General features: G+C 42.8%; 1 protein-coding gene across 1 annotated transcript in view; it reads left to right on the forward strand.

The window, feature by feature from the left end:
• Nucleotides 1–20625, forward strand: part of ofcc1 (orofacial cleft 1 candidate 1) — an 88075-nt gene that overhangs the window by 37805 nt on the left and 29645 nt on the right. The window contains exons 17-20 of the mRNA XM_078291543.1: nucleotides 1307–1452; nucleotides 15846–16097; nucleotides 18593–18845; nucleotides 19447–19610. Coding sequence (XP_078147669.1) covers nucleotides 1307–1452; nucleotides 15846–16097; nucleotides 18593–18845; nucleotides 19447–19610 — 815 coding nt within the window. The remainder of the gene's footprint in view (nucleotides 1–1306; nucleotides 1453–15845; nucleotides 16098–18592; nucleotides 18846–19446; nucleotides 19611–20625) is intronic.

Here is a 20625-nt window from a genome sequence, read left to right on the forward strand (position 1 = left end):
CATCCTTCCCTCCTCCCTCTCTCCTCTTTCCCTCCAAGTCTTTATTCTTAGTAACCTCCTTCTACTGATGTACAAGAGGCTCTCCAGACCACCATTAATCAGCGATGACCTGTTAAATGAATGAGTTTGTTGATATGAGGTTTTATTTCTCCGCAGCCTCTATAGACCTTGTTTTTTTCCTTCTTTTCTTGGCCCTATCTTTAAAACCTTGCTAACTCTGTCAAATGTCGTGGTGTGGAACCCAGTTGTCTAATGATTAAGTGGAGTGATCTCCAACCTGCCCCAGCCTGGGAGCGCTAGGGATCAGATTTCAACCCTTCAACCTGCAGTGCAGGCCTAATTAAAATGAATTTTCTCCAGGCGACCACTTTGCCCACAGGGCAGGAATCCAGCTATATACGAAATCCGCTCTTAAGGTATTGCATTAAATTTATTGTGGAGAGACACCGGAGAACATTGCGGTTTATATATCTCCTGCATTTTTTTTCTCTCTCCCTTCTTTCCCTCTCCTTTCCACCTTTTTATTGTGATCATCACTCTGGAATCCAAGCTTGCTTTGGCAAAGATTGCACTATGAAAACGGATGGCGCTTTTATGGGGCCCTGCCCATTTACTACTTCCTGGGCCTAGTTTCTCTCCGAGAGAGAGAGAGAGAGAGAGAGAGAGAGAGATGGAAGAGAGAGAGAGATTGAAGCAACAGAAATGGAGAGAGGTAGAGTGAGAGGTGGAGAGCGAGAGGTTGGTGGAAGAAAGAGCGAGGTTGCTTATTCCAACTGTGGATCTCATTAACATACATCAGTAAGTATTTCACAACTTCGAGCAGAAAAGCACTAAGCCCACCCAAGGGCAACACAGGCAGGGCTGACAGGGCCAGGGAAAGCAAGCCGTTAACATGTTGGCGGCTTAACAAATAATATCTGCTCCCAAGTACCTCGGTGAAATATTTAAAACCCCACTTCCTAACTCCATTTGACTGTGTTTATGACGATGACAGTAAACGACTTGTGTGGAAAAAAAACAAAACAGTGCCAGCTGCTCAAATATCCCATATTTAACACCGCCATCACCGAATACACGTTTCCCACATGAACTCAACCCGAATGACGGCGTGCCGTATGCGATTTCGCCGTCATTCTTGTCTCCTGTCAGTTGAAGCGCGGTTGAGATATAGGCGAGGCTCCAAAGTGCCACACACACACTGTCACTGTCACCGTGTGCATCCCCCAAGATAAATTCAGAGGCCTGTTTCCTGCTTTGATTACAAATGACATCCGCGTGTGTTCTCCCCGATTTCTGCTCCTCACAGAAGAAGCCAATCAAGAAGACAAATAGCTGCGGCCCCAGCGTGAGCGGCAGCAGCGCGCCGCCTCGGCAGGCAGACAAACAGGAGATGCAGCCTTCGACGGAGAACCTCTCCACGGAGGAGATGGAGGAGTATACATTCTCCCTACAGTAAGTCTCGCTACTCATTATCCCGCCGCAGCCGCGCAACAACTCAAACGTCGGGGAAAAAAACACGTGGGTGACAAGTAGTTTCTGTGCCTCGCAGACAGTGATGGGCACGGCGTCAGCCAGACAGACGTCAACGGAAAAATGTCCCCAGAACACCTCCTGTGCAGATATAGATAGTCACATATCTTTAAAGGGAATATCCTAACTAAAATGGAGTTTGCATCTGGTGTTCCTAGAATCTTTGGCAGCTCCGTTTTGATTTGTTAACATGAGCGAATCTCCTTCAAAGTGAGAACCAGAGCGCTAACGCCCAAAAAAGAGAGAAAAAACCTATTAGCCCATTTATGGTGAATGGTTCAATGAGTCAGACTTTGTGTCACGGAAATTCTGCTCTGCCTATTGGAACATTTTTTTTTTTGCTTCATACCTGTTAATTCTAGACATAAAGCTCATTTAAATCTAATGGCTCAAATAAGCAGCATGAGTCCACATAGTGAGAGTTCACCTCTTGTCAATAGAGCAGCTCCGAGTTTTGTCTCTTGACGACATCACAGGTTTTGTGCTTTTGTTTGTAGCCTGGGGAGAATGGCTCATTTTAGTAAATATGGCTCATATTAGTAAATATTGAAACGTCTAAGATCATGGGAATAACGGGAAATATATTTCAGGCAGGATTGTCACTGTAAATTTTGCAGTTTGAATACAAAATATTGACCGTTATGTCTGTATTTACATTAGGAAGATTTGAGATTATAACCTGCCTTCTATTGTACTGCACTCTTATCTGATTTGAATATGGCAAGCTCATTTGGTTTGTAGCAATACTGCATATTTAGCCAAACCAAACACTGTTGCTCAAGCCGTACCAACTATGTCACCATGTGGTTTAGTTGTTTCCTACTCCTCTGCACTGCAAAATGCCAACAGGAGGTCTGGAAAAAATCGTTTTCCTCTTCATCATGGCTTACAGCATTTGATTTTAATGAGAAAACGGGGAAGTACGGAACATAAACAGAGCAGGAAACGCACAATTTTAAACACCTTGGCCAAATGTGTGAAAAAACAACAAGCCCCACTACTGTATGCCCGTGGAGCATTAAAATAGGCTAAAAGCAAAATTGCTTATTTCAACAAAAAAGTCACAGGTATTTGTTTTTTATTTGAACGTCAACTAAATTAAAAGGAGGGGATTACCGCACACACTACTACACTAGGGGGGAGAGAGAAAAAGGGAGAGAGGGGAGGGATTGTATGTGTGCGAGAGAGAGAGAGAGAGAGAGAGAGAGAGAGAGGAGGATAGAGAGAGGAAGAGAGAGCAAGCGCTCCCTGGAGATTTAAAAGTACCCATGTTTCCTCATTTCTGGGAGTTGGTAATTTATAGCTGCTGGTCACATATTAAACAAGATCAGAGACTACTCCCTGACATCTTCTGAACATACTGGGGGAATTCAAATGATTACCAGCGTATCCTGCCAACAAATGACGACACAGGGACTATCTTGAGGGAGAGCGAATACAAAACGAACACAGAACTCAGGCAGGCTGCACACAAAGGGACACAATTAAATGGTTTTCACGATTATTCATAGTGCCGCTTTTTACCTCAGAGCGGTTGCCGGGTTCCTTAAGATGAGACATTTCTTTCAGTTATAGGTGCGGAGTGCGCCGAGTTGGAGACCCTGGCTATTCCCCGATGCCCTGTGAGGGTGCCGGCGCTATTGATTTCATCTTTACAAGCGCACATTACGGTATCTACTGAGCTAACGGCTGCTATTTTCACATCACTTAATCAGAGCATTAGAAAGATATGGTGCCAGTGTTGCCTTTCACAGCGAAGTTAAAGACGCCCCCCTTGTCTCCAAGTCATATCCTCGTCCCTCTCTCCCGCTGCGCTGTTTGACTTTCTCTGGGCTCGTCTACATTACCTGAGGACTGAAAGAGACGCAGACGAGAGGGATTGTTTACCGATTTTTTATTTTATTTGCCGTAATGATGTCATCTGCGTCTCTTCTGGCATTTTGAGGGCTCTGTTTGTATCTGTGTGGGTTTATGTGCATCTGCATGTGTGTGTGTGTGTGTGTGGGTGTATGTGTGTGTGTGCGTGTACAGTATGTGTGCGCACACGTGCCTGTGTATACATGCATATGTATTTATGTGGAATTGAGGATTCATACTGCAGTGATTGAGGGATATTACTGCCATCTATTGAACCACAAGAGACTGAGCTCATTGAGATTTTTATAGGGCGTCCTGACACAAAAAATCAGATGCTCATGCAATATTGAGGAACACTTAAAAACAGTAGCATTCAGTTACATTCAGTAAGGATGCAAAGCAGGAACATAATGCATTTATTTCCAGTATGTCAGAGGCAGGCGCACTTTAATCACCAGGCACAACAAATGCACAGGAATGTATAGGAATTTGTTTGTGACATGCAGACGCAGCTCAACAGCTTACAGATCTCTACAGTACATAATCATACATATGGAACAAGGATAACACTCACTTTACATACATGCATTAAATATCTACTGTATGTACATTGCATGTTATGATTGTAGCTGTGACTCCTAAGTCTCTACTAACTCTACAACTATGCCAACAGTAAAGTTTACTTGAATACAACTAAAAATCGACCTGAAGAAATGTCAATCACACGAGAGGATACACACTGTACTGCACTGTGCTGTATGCATCATCGACAAGACAGTAAAGTTTTCTTCTCTTTTTTTTCACAACATCATCTACTCATCTATTCAGACCAACCGATAACTCAAAATAAATCTTCTGAGAGCTCTTTAAAGGTATTGAATGCTCCGCCGTCTCCATTATACAGGACTTTCTACATAAATAATGTTTTATATTTGAAGTTTTTGTTCGATGGGGGCAGGATCGGCTGCTCTGCTCTTCTTTCCTGGAGTTAGTGATTATGTTCTCTTCTCATTTTATCCGCTCTCATTTGCATATCAAAAAGTATAAGCTGTTGGTTGCCAACCTCAAACGCACACCCACCAAAAAAAAAAAAAAAAAGCCATACATGGAATATGAAATCATAATAACCGTAAACCATAAATTACAATTTCAAAGACAACACAATGCACCTTTGACTGCAAGTATTGACAATTGCAAGTCAATTCTGGGCAAATGAAAAAGACTATGAAAACAAGCCAGGAATGATTCTTTTTTTTTATTTTTTTATTTTTTTATGAAGAGTTCCTATGCTGCTGCTATCTGTTTGAACATGCATGAAAGACTCTTGCCGACCTCCCAACCTATTTGATGTCTACAAGTGTAGTCTCAACCACCTTTTTTCTCACAGAATAGCACTGAGCAAAATCAAAGCACCTGATTCAATACGGCTGTTGTAATTCGATAGGGCCAATTTACTGCTGCTGGATGGTGCGGCAGCAACTTCTAGTGAAGGTAAACATACTCACACTGCATTAATTCTACACTTCAGAGGGAACTTCAGGCAGTAGTTCACACTAAGTATACTCTGCTTAGCGATATGTTACGTTGTTAACTTGTATTTGAGTTGCACAGAGCTCAACACTAGTCATGATATGTAGTTTTTTGGTGCCTATAGGAACAACATTGTACCAAGAAACACCCAAAAACCTTCTTACCTGTAACTTTGACTTACTTTACCAAAGGTGAGGCACCAACACTATTTTATAATTTTAAATAAATAGTAGCAAGTTTTTTTTCTGCTAGTTGTTTATACCTCATTGCTACTGTTTTTCATTTTCTGTGCATCCACGAGTGTTTATTGTTAATTAGCCTGTGCATTGTGTCTCACCAATGTCACCTATTTTTTTTTCTACTCTGCTTTTGAGGAGAGAAACCTGTTTTAATCAAACTCATTCTCACATAGCAATTAGATCTAATTAGTCCAATTATCAAGATTCTAATTACATTGAAATGTACCCCCTAAATCTCATATCAATTATAGTATGTGTGACTTGTCCTGATCAGGAGACACGAGGCGAGAGACGGAGGAGAAGACAAAGCTGATTGGGAGGAAGAATGGAACAGCACCCTCGTCCTCGGGAGGCCGAGCGACCGAACGGCTGCCTCCATATGAAACCTTTCATTCCAAAACACAATATAACCATTTGGGGGATAAATGTTACTTGACCTTTATTTCATTTGAAACTATTATTATGAGGCTGTGATCAGAAAAACACTCCAGGTATTTAAATTACATTCCACAGTTTGAGTTTCAATGCTGTCATTTAGATGAGGAGTGACAATAGATAAAATAGGTTAAAGGTAGAGTTTGACAGCATTCTTGTCCAGACTAGTTCAAAACTATTGTTAAGTCTGGAATAAAGCCGTAGAAGTGATTGTGGTGGAAATAATGATCTCTATTCTGTGTTGGAATCAGTCCTAACCTTACACTTTTGGAAGCCTAGGCACACACACACACACCAGGAAATACACACACGCACACACACCCACACACACACACACACAAACAAACACAGTCATGCGCACTGTGTTACTATAGTGGTGTAGCATGGTACTGTAGGTGCACCAGGAAACACACGCACACACACGCACACACACACAGCCTGTTCTTGTTGTGGAGTCAGAGGGAACACACTGACCTAATTTCCCCCAGTTAGCTCGCCTCGTTGGGGACCAACGTTCCTCTCCACCCGTTCCCCCAACCGAGCCTATCAGAGCGCTCACTATAAGTCTGTGTGTGTGTGCATGTGTCTGTCTGTCTGTGTCTGTGTCTGTGTGCTCAAATATAAGAGCAGCAGCAAAATACAGTAATGCTATTCTACCCATCTGTCTGGACCTATGGTGCTAATTATAATAGACCATGTGCATAAAACATGTCCATTTGCTGGATTGACACTGTTCAAATCCAGCCCACATCACACTGCATCATGTGTTAGAGAGAGAGAGAGAGAGAGAGAGAGAGAGAGAGAGAGAGAGAGAGCTAGAGGGAGAGGGAGAGAGAGAGAGAGAGAGAGAAAACCACCACCTGAAACAACAGCCATTTTCAGGCCCTCAATCCCATGCATACTGCTGCTCCAAATCACAATGCAGTGCAAGGGTCAATCAATTCTGATGTAACGCTGGTAGGAGAGGTGGGTGGAGGTGGCAGTACTGGTCACCCCTGGGCCTCCCCAGCTTTCCAGGGCTCTTTCCTGTGCTGAGGGGGCAGGAAGGTGTCTGTGTATGTGTGTGTGCGTGTGTGCGAGTGTGTGTGTGCCTGTGCGTGCATGTGTGAAAGAGAGGCCCCTGGCTACTGCGGCCCGAGTGCACATGTTAGGGTTTTGTCTTCCCAGACGTGCCCTGGGTCGCCCCGGATCTCACAGACATACACAAGCACACACACACACACACACACACACACACACACACAATCAACGGACTCTCTGCTTCGTGGAAATCAGAGCTGTCAGCTCCCTGGCAGGCTAATGTTGCGATATGATTGGTTAATCTGGGGCGAGGTGGGTGTCAATCAGAGTTGACTGTGGTCCCATTGGTGGTCTTGGTCAGATGAATGTGTTTCCCACAGAAAAGAGAGAGAGAGAGGGCTAGGCCAGAGGTGATGCTTCCCTCTCTCTCTTCCTTTTTTCATCTGTCATTCGTTCCCTAATCTGACATGAAAGTCTAAAAAAGATGTCAAAAATCAACAAACAACCCCCCTCCACAGTTTAACTCATACGGTTAGTTCCTAAAAAACTGTTTTTGGAACAAGAAATTAAAAGTGGATTGTGATGACTTAAAACACAGACATGTATTGGCTAATGCACTGTAGTCCAAACACACATCAGTGCTCGGTGCCCTGTGCAAATAAATATGAACTGGTGATTTTCTATTAGGAAAACATCACTGACAGGCAGCTCTTATAATACTGACAAATTGTAGCTGTCGATGTTATCAGAATTTGATGCACAGTACAACATTTGTATATTAATTTTGACGTCATCAGCACCCATTTTAGCCAGTGTTAGTTTTGAGGCAGACCACACTTGATTGGCAACTACACAGAGACCACAGATCACTAAAAACTTCCCTTACTTGTTTTGCTAGTTTGGGAGCGCACACATAAATATGAGTGACACATTTATTAAAAAAACAGAAGCACACACACAGCAGGCCCACACCCTTACGGTTGATTGATTTGATGTTATTTTTCCCAACCTCATCAAAAACACAATTTTTTAACCCTTTCATGTATGTTTGCATCAATATTTTGGCCTGCAATAGCAGCTGTAATGTAATGTAGAGCAACATAGGGAAACACATTTAATGAACATTTCTCAAGGTGTTGAGGCAACGTTGCCCAAAGAGTTGCTGAGAATATCACAGCATTCAGAATAATTCAATGTAGAAAAAGAACCTGGTTTGCTGTCTTCATCTCATATATTTTCTTCATGTGATTAATTCCCAAGTAGTCCAGAAGATGTGGGAATTATGCAGTTACACATTTTGTCTAGTAACTGGAAGAAATGGGCACAGTCCAAGACTAGAATGACCCTTTGTTCACATGGAAACAACACATTGACCTGTCCAAAAGAAAAGGCGAACATTTTTTCCATTTCTTCCTGCAAAATAAATTCCCTTTTTAGCTGGGGCATGTGTTACCGTAGAAGAGAAGAAGAAGAGAGAGTGATATGTGAGCTAGTGTGGCATGCCAGCTTTGCTCTGTGATGTGGGGTAGCATTTCATGTCATGCCATGCAACCTGCCTTGGCACAGAAAGACAGTTTCTCTTGCTGTCCTCCTCTCTTTGTCCATCGCACACTTAATTGTCTCCTCTCTCTCTCTCTCTCTCTCTCTCTCTCTCTCTCTCTCTCTCTCTCTCTCTCTCTCTCGCACACACACACACACACACAGTCTCTCTTGCTCATAATTATTTCCTCTCTCCCTCTCAGTCTCTCCCACTAATTCTCTCTTTATCTCACTTTCTCTGCCTCTAATTTTCTCTATCTTTCTCTCTCCATCCTTTCCTCATTCCCTCTCTCTCTGTCTCTATCTCTCTGGTGACAATGTCCTGCAGTTATGAGGCAAGGTCAGAGGAGTGAAATCCATTTAAATACTGATGCAACTCTCCCGAGGCCCATACCAGCCTCCGCAGCACTCCTCCCTGTACGCCTCACCCAAATTGATGGATGGATGGATCTCCATAGAACACTTAGTATTAGCTGTCCCCCTCCCGCATTAATCAGTCAAGGTATTACACATTTAGCGGCAATGTGCGCTGTGTGTTTCCTGAAAGGCCCAGAATTTGTGTTGTTTGTGGAAGAGCGGGGAAAAACAACCTGTTCTTAATTGTTAAAGATTGTGGTTGTGGTGGTACTGTGTTTGTGTGTGTGTGTGTGTGTGTGTGTGTGTGTGTGTATGTGTGTGTGTAACGAGGGCCTGGGAAGCCCCTATGTATTTGTTGATCCCAGGTGCATCTGCATTCGAAATGTTTCCACCCAAGTTTATGGCGCGCCAAGGGACCTGCCATTTCCATGTTTTAATCCCCTCTCGTGCTAAGTCAGGCGCTCCATAAAAAAGCCACATGTTGCACAGCAGTGAAACGGCTACCTCACGTATACATGCGAACTCTTCCAAGTTGGATGAAGAAGCCAAAACACAGAAGAGATGCGTTTGGCCAGTGCAGCGCGCACAGAACTGGAACGGATAGAAGGGGAATTCCTCGTCAAATGTTCTTGAATGGTCAGTTGGCCGCTAGACTGCAGGGAGCTGCCATAGAACTAAGAATAGTGTTGTAAAGCAGGCTAAAATATGATTCACTGCTGTGTCAAATGCGTCACTTGAGCATGGAGTTGTAGTTGTAGTTGTAGTTTAGCATTTCAACTTTCTGTTTGTGATAAAGTGCCCTTTGTCCTCGTTCTCATCATATCGGAAGAAGCAGAAGAAAGGGAGGACAGCTCGTTGCTACAACTTGTTGGAACGCCCACATCCTAAATTATTGTTATTTATGAATTTAAAATCAACCATAAAGAAACTGCAGCAGATATTGCTCGCTTTTCCCAAGTTGAGCTGATTGTTATAGGGTGAATATAACTTTAAACTTTAAATTTAGATGGATTTGCGGCCATGTTTGCCACCTGTGTTGACACACTTCTACAATCCATGATGCCAAATGGGAGATATCGGAGCATGCATAAGATTTCCCACATATCCTACTTGTAATTAGCACCAAGAGGCTGATGTGAACATTTTGCACCTCGTATTTACGATAAATCTGATAAGACGTCAACGCAGCATTTCTGTTTCTATCAGCTCTTACTGTAATTCTATGGCAGCTCCTCATATCATCCACTGCTGCTAGTTTATCAACAGCGCAGAGCAATTGTGGCCTTTCTCGTGGCCTTGGTCTGCTTGCCTGCATGTAAGAACGTTCCTCGCATTGTAAAGAGGAGCAGCCAACTATTAGTCAAACGAGAGTTCCTAATTAAGTGGAACATATTTTTTTCAGCGCTTTTGATTATGTTCGAGAGGCTCAGCTCTCCTCCACTCCCCGTCAGCTGCAAATAATTCTGATAATTTGCCGGTGCATCGTTATACTATTTTAATTATATGATGATGTACTCCAATTCTACAGCTGAGTCACCATTCCATAATTCTCTTTTTTACTACACCCCAAATACCACTGCGCTCCCATTTTCTCAATGAAACTCATTTATGTGTATTCTCGCTTTGCCAGGGTCTCTGTAAAAAACAGAGCAGCTTATAAAGCCCCAAAACGGTAAGGTAATTGTTCTTGGGGAGAAAAAAAAAAGAGTGAGAGAGAGAAAGAGAGAGCAAGAAGTTAAGTCTGAGGCAAATTTGAGTTTATTTTTGTTTTTTGGGTGTTTTTTTTTTTTTTTTTTTTTTTTTGCAAAACAAATAAAACTTCTCATAAGATGATATCAAAATGACTCAATTATCTGAAAGCCTCGCAGGCATTTGGTGCTGCTGTATTCCCCTTTCTTAACGCACACCATTCAAGGTGGTTTGGAAAATGATACCAGTTCAGGAACCAATGATTATCATTTAATACATCTTGTGGGAGCGGGTGTATTTGTGATTTCCACTTTGTGAGGTTTCATAGCTTCCTGCCTCATATTCGCCCCACCTGTGCAAAGCGCTTCCAATTTGCCAATCATTGCGCAAGCTTGTGTGCATCTGCTTAAATGCTGAATAGGCAGTTCCAACTTACTGTTTATACAGTGAGAACAGCCGTAGCATTTGTACATGATGTCAACTTATCAGATCGGCATACATACATACATTTGTTCGTGTCTATGCAACTCACAGATGTGCGCACACAAAGCGTACACAAAGTACTCATATTTCATGTATCTGTAAATGTATGCAAATGTATACACACACACACACACACACACATGTTGCACAAAAAGCTCCATGTTTTGGAGTCAATGCACTGAGCTGGAAATGTAGGTTTGTGTGCTGTGACACACACACACACACACACACACACGTATATACACATGGCGACTTAGGGATCCTTACATAGAGTGAGAGTGACTCTAGATGATGAAAATGTTGTCTTTGGTTAATTGTGAGCAGCATTGTAAAGGTCAGTCTGTGTGTGTGTGTGTGTGTGTGTGTGTGTGTGTGTGTGTGTTACAGTACAGCTGGTGATTCTAGGCAGTGGTTCTCATCGCTTTGGGCTTGTGACCTCCCAAAATAAAGAGATGAGATAATTTTCACTTTTTATGGATTGACAGCTATAATTATGCTACTGAAATTGAAACAGTAATTCATTACATACTTACTTACTTACTCACGTATGAGTAGCATGTTACCACCCAGCATTGCAGATCAACATTTGACACTGAGAACATTAACTGAACTTCTGGTCTTTTAAAAAGGAAGAACTTGGCAAGAGATTTCTGTACTGTGTGTTGTTAGAGTCAGAAAAAAGGGAAGGAGACTGAATTCTGTTTTTTTTTTTACTTTACTTTGAAGATGTTTTGCTTCTAAACTTTAGATATTTGGTTTGGTTTTGGGTTACAGACTCTAAATTAGTCCTGAAAAATAAGTTCCTTTTTCAATACAAGTTAGTCTTGGACGTGGCCTTTTGTTTTAATGTTTATCTGCGAAACCCACAGCCAGTTGTACACAAGTTGTACACAAAGTTTTAGTTTTATACACATCCAAACCCCAAATTATAGCTGAGAAAGCAATCGGTTGTGTTCCCCATAGAGGACAGATGACAGATATTGTCACAACCCAAAACAAATGCATTATCAGCGTTCCTTTAGAAATGAAATGTAAACAAAGACATGGTATCTTCAGTCCTATCTCTTGACACCTAAGATAATCACACTTCCATAATCAGCACAACGCTCGTGCATCCGGGCCACTAAGAAACAATCACATTATCTGTCAATCTTCTAAGTCTATTTTCACACTGTAACTTTGCTTTTTTCCCGTTTCCCCAACAGCAAACCGTTCTTCGAATATGTGGAAAAAAAATATGTGCGGTTTTAGTGCATTTACAAACAATGCCGTTGGCCCAAATAAAAAAGTGACAGAAAATAACTTAATCCTTCAAAATAAAGGGATAAGTCCAATACTTTAAGTGGCCTTAGACTGGAGGCTTTAACCCAAAGGGGCTGGGGGAGAGGGATTGTAAGGGTTACCTTCACTCTCCCCGGCCCTGCAGCCTTCACACCATAAATCTGCTATTTAAAAGCTAACACCCCACTATCTCCCTCTCCCCCCCCCTCCATCCCTCCGTCCCTCCCTCTCTCATTACCCACGCCATCTTAAAGGTTTAATACTTGTCTCTACTTGCTACTCACTTTTGTGCTATTTTTAAGAGCACAGCTCCCAGTTGTTGTCATGGCGTACAACATTAAGGGACACAGCCTGGGAAAACCGGTATAGGAGATGGTGCTAGCTGAAACGCTTGACAGATATACGGTAGTTAAATCTGCCTGTGATTTACAGGCCTTGGCACACTCTGGCAAGGTTTACAGAGGATGATGAGTCCTTTTGCGATGTGCTTTGATGACATGGGAATGAACAACAAATATATCAAAACTAAGATAATGAGGGAACAGCTTCTGGCCCAGATTTCATAGAATCACATAAAGTACAATGAAAACATAGTATTATGTGCCAATGCATGCCTGTTGGAATGGTTAGTTTCATCTCCAGGCCGCTATGCCACATGCTATCAGTCGTTCGGGGGACAAGCTGTGATATTGGAATGAAACATCCTTCTTTCCTACAAGATAAAAAGCCCACACCACCACCGCCTGCCTTTGCCTCTTTTTTTTCCGTATTGTACTTTTGTAATTGGAGGTGCCATAATGAAATCAATTCAATGGTGATAACAGATTTCACATCATGTTACCCGTTTCCTTTGGAAGAGGCCGCCACGTGAAGACAGCTAAAAATATTCCTCTTTCATGCATCATCAATATCTTCATTATATGAAAGATGGGCGTCAGGTTGTATTTGCTGTTTTCGCTTAATGCCACTTGACAGGGTAGCATCTTGCCTGTGTCTGTGACACATTGCTTTTTTGTCTACTGTGTAATTCCACTTTTGCAGACATGCGGAAAGCAGTTTTATAGCGCACGGTGAAGCAAGTCGTGATAAAGCTTAGCAGAATGGAACTGTCTTTGTCAAAATCATAATAGAGAGGCAGAAACACACATTTGCTCAAACATTATCTTCCGGCTTTCTGTTCATATTATATTTTAAAATACTGTATAAACAAACAACTAGAAATTGAAATCGCACACTTTTCAACATCATGTCATACATTAACAGCAGAACTTTTGGTATGTGTAGCAGAGGCCTGAATATCTCCTATATATTTGTTTTGGCAGCATCTGCATCTTTAAGGTCTCAAGTAGTGTTTCACTGCTCCTTGTAGCCATTCATTCAAAAGAGTAAGTATTGTGATATTGATTTTAAATTTATTTTTATTGCCAGTGTCATTGTTTAATATGGAGGCCAATGCAGACCCATTATCAAAAGCTGACAGTCTGTTTTTTTTGCCAAATACTAATCTTTTAATATGAAATCTTTAGTAGACTATGAATAACACAACAGTAAAAACAGCTTTAGCTCACTGCCTGAATACTGATTGAAAGATTGACTGATTGACTAACTTTATTTGAGAATTCAAAAATAAACAACATGCAGTATATTACGTCTCACTATTCAACACAATATCACACATTATCCTGATTGTATCTCACTTATTCCTTTATAGAAATGTGTATTTGTTTGCAACAGAACGCTTGGAATACATAGCAGGTTATAATCTCAACCACAGAGCTGACCAGTAACTGACTTTCCATCATGTGACAGATGTTTATCCTCTCTGCCCCAGTTTATTTCAGCCAAGCTATGAATATTTATCTCCAGCCCAAACTGTTGACTGAGCATTTTCTGAATGAATCCCAGTTCTCCCACGTGTGCCGTACGCCACGCCGCCGCTCCTGTGTGCATCCTCTGAGGAACCCGATAACTTCAAATAATTTAACACTTCAGAGAGTGCGCCCACCTCAGGAACAGCGAAAGATGATCACTTTAGTTTTACTGCAGCTCGGGATAATGCAAGTGCACCTGTGTGACTATTATTCGTTTGTCTGCAACAAAACAAGCGGGGGAAGAAAACGCACTGCTGCATTTTAATGTAAATCTAGCCTAATCATTTGGAGAGGAGAAAAAACAAAAAAAAACAATTGATTCTTTTTTTCTCTTTTCGTCTTTAGGCAGTGTATGCAAACCATTTTCCCTAGGTACACACTACAAAGTGAATTCCAACTGTGCTCTGGGACACAGTGGCGAGACGCAGGGATGTCCACAGGCAAAGGCCTTAAGTCACACTCTGTGATGCTAGCCACAGTGGATACACCTATCTTAGTCTAATTGCTATCAACCCGACAAAGGGGTCATCTGTGTTTGTGTCTGTGTGTTGGCATGTGCAGTATGTAATGTGCACATATGCATATCTTTGCATTTTGCAAGTGCACACACTAATTTTCTACTTGTAAACAAAATGATAGAGTGCTGTATGTGTTGTGAGCTACATCAATGCATGTGTTATATACAGTATAATGTGTGTTGGAACAGATGCACTGCTATGGGGGATCGATAATGAAGATTCTTGCTTATAAGTATTTTTTTCATGCCAGACCGTTTCTAAGCCAATGCCCGCTCTAACCAGTCCTTTCCTTTCCTTTCCTTTCCTTTCCTTTCCTTTCCTTTCCTTTCCTTTCCTTTCCTCTCCTCTCCTCTCCTCTCCTCTCCTCTCCTCTACTCTCCCCTCCTCTGCTCCATCTGTGCCCTCTATATGAAAGGGAATAGTTGAGAAGGCCTGACAAGGGCTGCAGAGAGGAGGCAGAGGTGCTGAGGGAAGCTGAGCACTGCTGGAAGGGATTTTATCTGTTTGTGTGTGTGTGTGTGTGTGTGTGTGATGTGTGTGTGTGTGAGCACATTTGTGTGTGTCCCTATGCATGTGTGAATGTGTGTGTTCATTCTCATACTATATCTGCCCACCTATATATACTGTATGTGCATCTCCTGATAATAAAAATGCTCGCTAGTGCTCCTTACTGATACCATACATCATGAAGGGGTTCATTCCAAAACGCTACATATCCATCCAAAAAAGCGCTAAGTGGAATTCATCAGGCAACATTTGAAAAACCTAAATTATTCTGTCCTCAAAACAATTAATTATTTTGTAATCAAATGTCTTAAGATGACTCCTAACGCCAGTACTAACCCAAAATGCATAATGTGCTTAGCTTTCGTGCCAGCAGTCAATATGATTTTTTTTTATGTCATTGTAGGTGTGCATGTGTTTTGCCATGCACCTGTTTCTATATGTAATGTACTACAGAGCAAAAAAAAGTGTTTACAAAACTGTCCTACAAAGGAATGGCTTGGTCAAGATGCGGGACATCAGGTCTTGTGTTGCTTGCTGTTTCACCTATGAACAACCTTGTTTGAGGGCCTGCTTAATGTCATCAATTATATATATATATATATACCTATTTATTATTAGTGTCCTGCAAAAATCTTGAACAATCTCCACTGACACTGTCACCCATATGTGTAGAAAACATTTCATCACCCTGGATCCAAGCCAAATAACTGAAAATGTAATGTAAGATATAAAAAATGAATGGAAATCTGCAGCAAAATCATCTGTTCTGGGACATTTTGGAGTTTAAGGAGGACACTGTGAGTATAGGTCGTATGTGTAGGTTAGTCACCACTAGGCATATCTGTGTTAGTCTGTAAATCCATCACTACCAAACAGAACCGATGCCTCAGAATGAACCCACTCTGCTTTCCCTTGATATCGGCCTAACTTGCCTTGTCTGTCTGACTACATGCATCTACTGTCTCCATGTTTGCACCGTCTCAAAACAGACCGTCACTGAGCGGCCCCGGCTCCCGCCCCCACCGCCTGTCCGACCGAGCCCGCTTGGCTTTCCGCATGCTGCCGTCCGAGCTGGGCCTGCCGTTGCCGCGGCAACAACAACGGCGTAGTAGCTGGCGTAGCTCCGTTCGGCAGCTCGGCCTCATTATGCTGCTGCTGGCTTTGATGTGGTTTGTGAGGCTCTACCTGCATTACTGCAGCCAGTGGCTCTACCTCCAGGCCATGGCAGTTCCTGTCAACAAGTGAGTGTGCTTCCTTTGATATCCCCCTGCACGCATGCACACAGACACACACGCACACACACATATATATATATGCGCACAGGGAGGGTGTGTGCAGATACACATGCACACACGGAGAAAATAACTTTATAGACACACATAGAACGCACATGCACACAGATTGTAACACACATGCCCTGACATGGAGTGCAGATACATACATGGATTGCAGTGCGGCCACACAAGCACATATGCAAAGTGCAGATACACACACACACACACACACACACACACACACACACACACACACACACACACACAGAGTGCAGGTACACAACATAGACTTGTGTGTAATGCATGCATGCTTGCACACAAACACATGCATAGTAGGGTTGTAATGGAGTGAGATGTTGAGAAACAGAGCAGAGGAGAGAGGAGAATGAAGATGTGCAGTGTGTGTGTGTGTGTGTGTGTGTGTGGTGGGGGGGGACATGCATGCACACACACACTGGATACTGTACACTCCCCCATCATCTGTTTGGAATCCCCCCATTAACAATTTAACAAGACTTGTCTCAATATTAACAAACCAGTGCTGGGGGAGTTTGTTGATTTCACCACACATCTTGCAGTCCCAAAAGTCTACATTATTTGGAAGGAATTTATTGTTATTGTTTGGTACAGCGCATTGATAATAAACAGCAATAAGATACCACAGAACTGTTAAATCGCATCTCAATAGCATATGGTGCTGATTTAATTCCTCACAATAAAAGGGCCCGGCTGCGAACATGCATACAAGCAGGTTTTTATTACAATAACGGGGGGGGGGGGGGGACAAACATCATGCATTAAATCATGAAAAGTGATATGGGAGAGCAAAGGGGAAAAAAAAAAAGTGGCCGAATGAAAATGGATGGATTGAGGGGGTGGATGGGAGGTGAAAAAAACAGAAATGTGAAAACAGAGGGGGTCACCGTCGGATGACAACTTCCACATGTCCGAATCGGCTGCTCTCCCTCCGAGCATTTCTCTCTCCATGTAATGGCCAGAGCTCATGGTTCCCAGTGAGAGAGAGAGAGAGAGAGAGAGAGGGCGGGAGAGAGGGAGGGAGAGAGAGAGAGAGAGAGAGAGAGAGAGGGAGACTGACACTCAGAGAGGCCAGTGTGATGACAGGCCGCCCTCCCTCCCTGTTTCCATCCCGCCCTCTTTCTTTCCCTCCTTCATCGCTCACTTTCTCTCTCTCTCGCTCTCTCTCTCGCTCTCTCTCTCTCTCTCTCTCTCTCTCTCTCTCTCTGCCTCCTCCCCCCTCACCCTCCTCCTCCCCCATAATGCCCCTGGGATATCAGCGGACAGCAAAGCGGGACCTTCAGGAGTGAGGCCCCCACACTGCTCCCATCACCTCCGAGCTCTCCCTCTCTTTCTTTCTTTCGTTCTCTGTCTTTTTCTCTTTCACACACTCATACTTACAAACAAGCTTACACACACACACACACACATGCACATTAGGGCCAGTCAGATGACCAACATTGCCGGGCAATAACACCTCACAGGCTAAAACCATTACAAAGTACCACATGCAGATCAGACATTACCCCATTCAAAGAGACACCAATGTTGTATTTTATATGGAAAGATGTTTCCACCAACAAAAAATGTCTAGTTACAATTTATTGAACTGGAAAGCTTCATTATATTATAACCAGATTCAGCATGAATGTAATATTCCCCCTGTCATACTTGGCATGAAAAGTTAACAATGTGATTTATGGGGAAAATAGCAGCCTTCAATGCAAAACATAGGAAATAACATTAAACTCTGGTGTCTTTACCGGTCATCCAGTGAGGTAAACTTTGTGTTCTAAGAGGCTTTTTGGGAGACTTGAATCCGTGTGTTAGGAGGTGATTTGCTTCAGATGGAACACCAATGGACCTCTACTGTCAGATTAATGGACAGAATCTGAGAGAAGCTTGGCTCTTGGAGCAAATCAGATGGGAATTAATGAGCAAAAACTGGACCTCTCCTCCCGCACCACTCGCTCTACCTCCTCCTCACTGATGGGAAGATTAAGAAACTCATGAGGCTTGCTGTAAATGGAGAGTCTAACTTACAGTAGGGGAGTTTGAAAAGCTCCATTGTCTGCACAGGTGATAATACTGTTTCTTATAGAGTGTGCTAGTTTGGTTCCAGTATATTATCTCAATGAATGTTGATGGTGACATGCTGCTGATATTCCAAATCATTCATGATCTGGTAATGAAGCACATGCTAATACAACAGCTAGCGTTAATTGTCATTGAAATCAAATATTGAATAAATCACAACCAATAATATATAGTGTTTGAATTGCTGGAAATACTGGAACCAGTCGCCGTTGGGCTATGATGCATCTCTTCCTTTTTCCTCCTTAATGACTCACAAACACTTACATACACGAACATAAACACACTACACACACACACATCTAAAAACACACCCGCCACCCACCTCCCCTTTCTCTCCCCCCCCCACCCAGATTCCAGTTCCACGCACACACGGTGGACCTGGTTTACCAGAGTTCTTTGCTCCACACCCGGGAGGAGCTGGCCATGGTGGTGGTGGGACCCCTGACCTTGAACGCAGTAACGTTCCTGCTGGTTCTGATCAGATGGGGCTGTCAACAGATATTTGGCTCACTCCCTTCCTTCACGTCAAAGTTTATCATGGCTCAGGGAGTGTGGACAGTCCTCGACCCCCTGGCAGTCTTTGCAGTGGACGCCGTCCTCGGGGTAAGTCACTTAAAAATAACTTGGACACTTGTGCACTTTAAATAGGAGTTCACTTTATCTTGGCAAAGTGACTTTAGATTACAAAAAAAAAAAAAAAAAAAAGGAGGGGAGGGGAGAGGGTGAAAAAGAAAACGCGCAAGGTTAGATGTGTGTCTTTTTTGGCAGTGGGTTGGATTTTGTCAGTGAGGGTGGCTGAAGTCACTTGGACTGTTCACAGTTTTGAATCATTTGACAAGAGGTTATTTTTAGATATGAGCTCAGTATAATGGCATTTTGAGACTTTACTGTCACTATTATTTCTGATCAAATAACTCTGTAACCATATTTCTTTGACTGTAATAAAACAAATCATGCCATATCCTTATTTTGATACATTTGTAATTCAAAAACTCCAGTAATAAGTGAGAGTTTAACAGTCTTTGACAAATCTTGAATTTGAACCGTCATGTGATCTTCCTTTGACTAATCTCTCTCCTAGCCAAGAGCTTTCCCATATTGCAGATGTCCACTCTAATACATCTGACAGTTATACTGTGTCTATCTATCTGTCTTTTTTTTCTTTTTTTTTTTTGTCTTTCTCATACAATCTCTGTCTCTTCAGCGCCTCGCCTACAGCCCAGACACACCGGTGGGTGATGCGGCCAAGCTTTACTGGCACTTCTATCGAGCCGACCAATCGGGTGCAGCGGGGGTGGTCATCACCCTCTTCCTCTACGCCGTCCTCTTCCTCCTCTCCGTCACCATCCTCTCCATTTACTTGCTCAGGTGAGACACACAGGACGCTGATGCCCCGTCCACAGCCTTGGCGAACTGTGAATAAACACTAAAATATTTCTTGCTGATTCATGGAACTTAATTCAAGTCATACACCAACAGTTTGGCAAATTTGCTGACTGTGTGACGAGAAGACTGGTAGCAGTTTCACCTAAACGTGTCCATTATTTAGAGCACCTTGGCACTTTTAGGTGGCACATAAAAGGTAGAAAAAGACACATAACTCAGGTTACGCTAACATATTATAGGTGTTAATTCAATCTGTGCAGTGGTGTTTTGGTCCTGTAGGTGAGGTGATTATATTGCGGAAGTGGTGGAACTATTACTCACCAATCCATACGCAGGTATATGCAGCTATACTCTATTATGCCCAAAATAGTCTGTTATGCTTTGTATATCCTGCACATGACAAGAGTACAAATATGTTTTTATGAGCATTTATTCCAGGGGAAGACTGAATTAAATTTGTCTCTGAAACTGAAACTTTTTTTAAAAAGCTCTGACTGAAAGCAAAAGAGTATCATGCTTCCCCATGACACAGCAGAGCATCTGGAAAAGTGTCATTTCACATCACTGATACAGAACACAGTGGTTCGCGTGCATCCGTGGCCTGGTGACCAAGTTCCGCAAAAAAAAAACACTCGGCTCTGGTTCCTAGAAGTGGATCCAGCTCCTTTTTTATGTCACATTGCCCTTCCGCTCCTGACTTTGAGCTCCGTCCCTGACCTTCCTGGTGGCTGGAAAGTGTCACAACACAGTCACAGCGTGCAGGAAGCGGGCTGGAGCAGCGAAAGCAGGGAATTATCATTGGGTATTTTTGGATTGAGGCAGCCTGTAGGGACGTTCTGCCAATGAAGAGAAAGACCCTTTCTGAGACACTGTGGCCCTCACCAGCCTACCAGTCTCAAGCACACGCTCAGAAATAACTCTAGCCACGCCCCCACCCCCCCTCATCCGCTATTTACTTCCCTGCTCTGTCCATATAAAAGCAAAAAAAAAACTAACT

The sequence above is a fragment of the Centroberyx gerrardi genome, chromosome 22 (genome assembly GCF_048128805.1).
Source record: "Centroberyx gerrardi isolate f3 chromosome 22, fCenGer3.hap1.cur.20231027, whole genome shotgun sequence".
Taxonomy (NCBI): Eukaryota; Metazoa; Chordata; class Actinopteri; order Beryciformes; family Berycidae; genus Centroberyx; species Centroberyx gerrardi.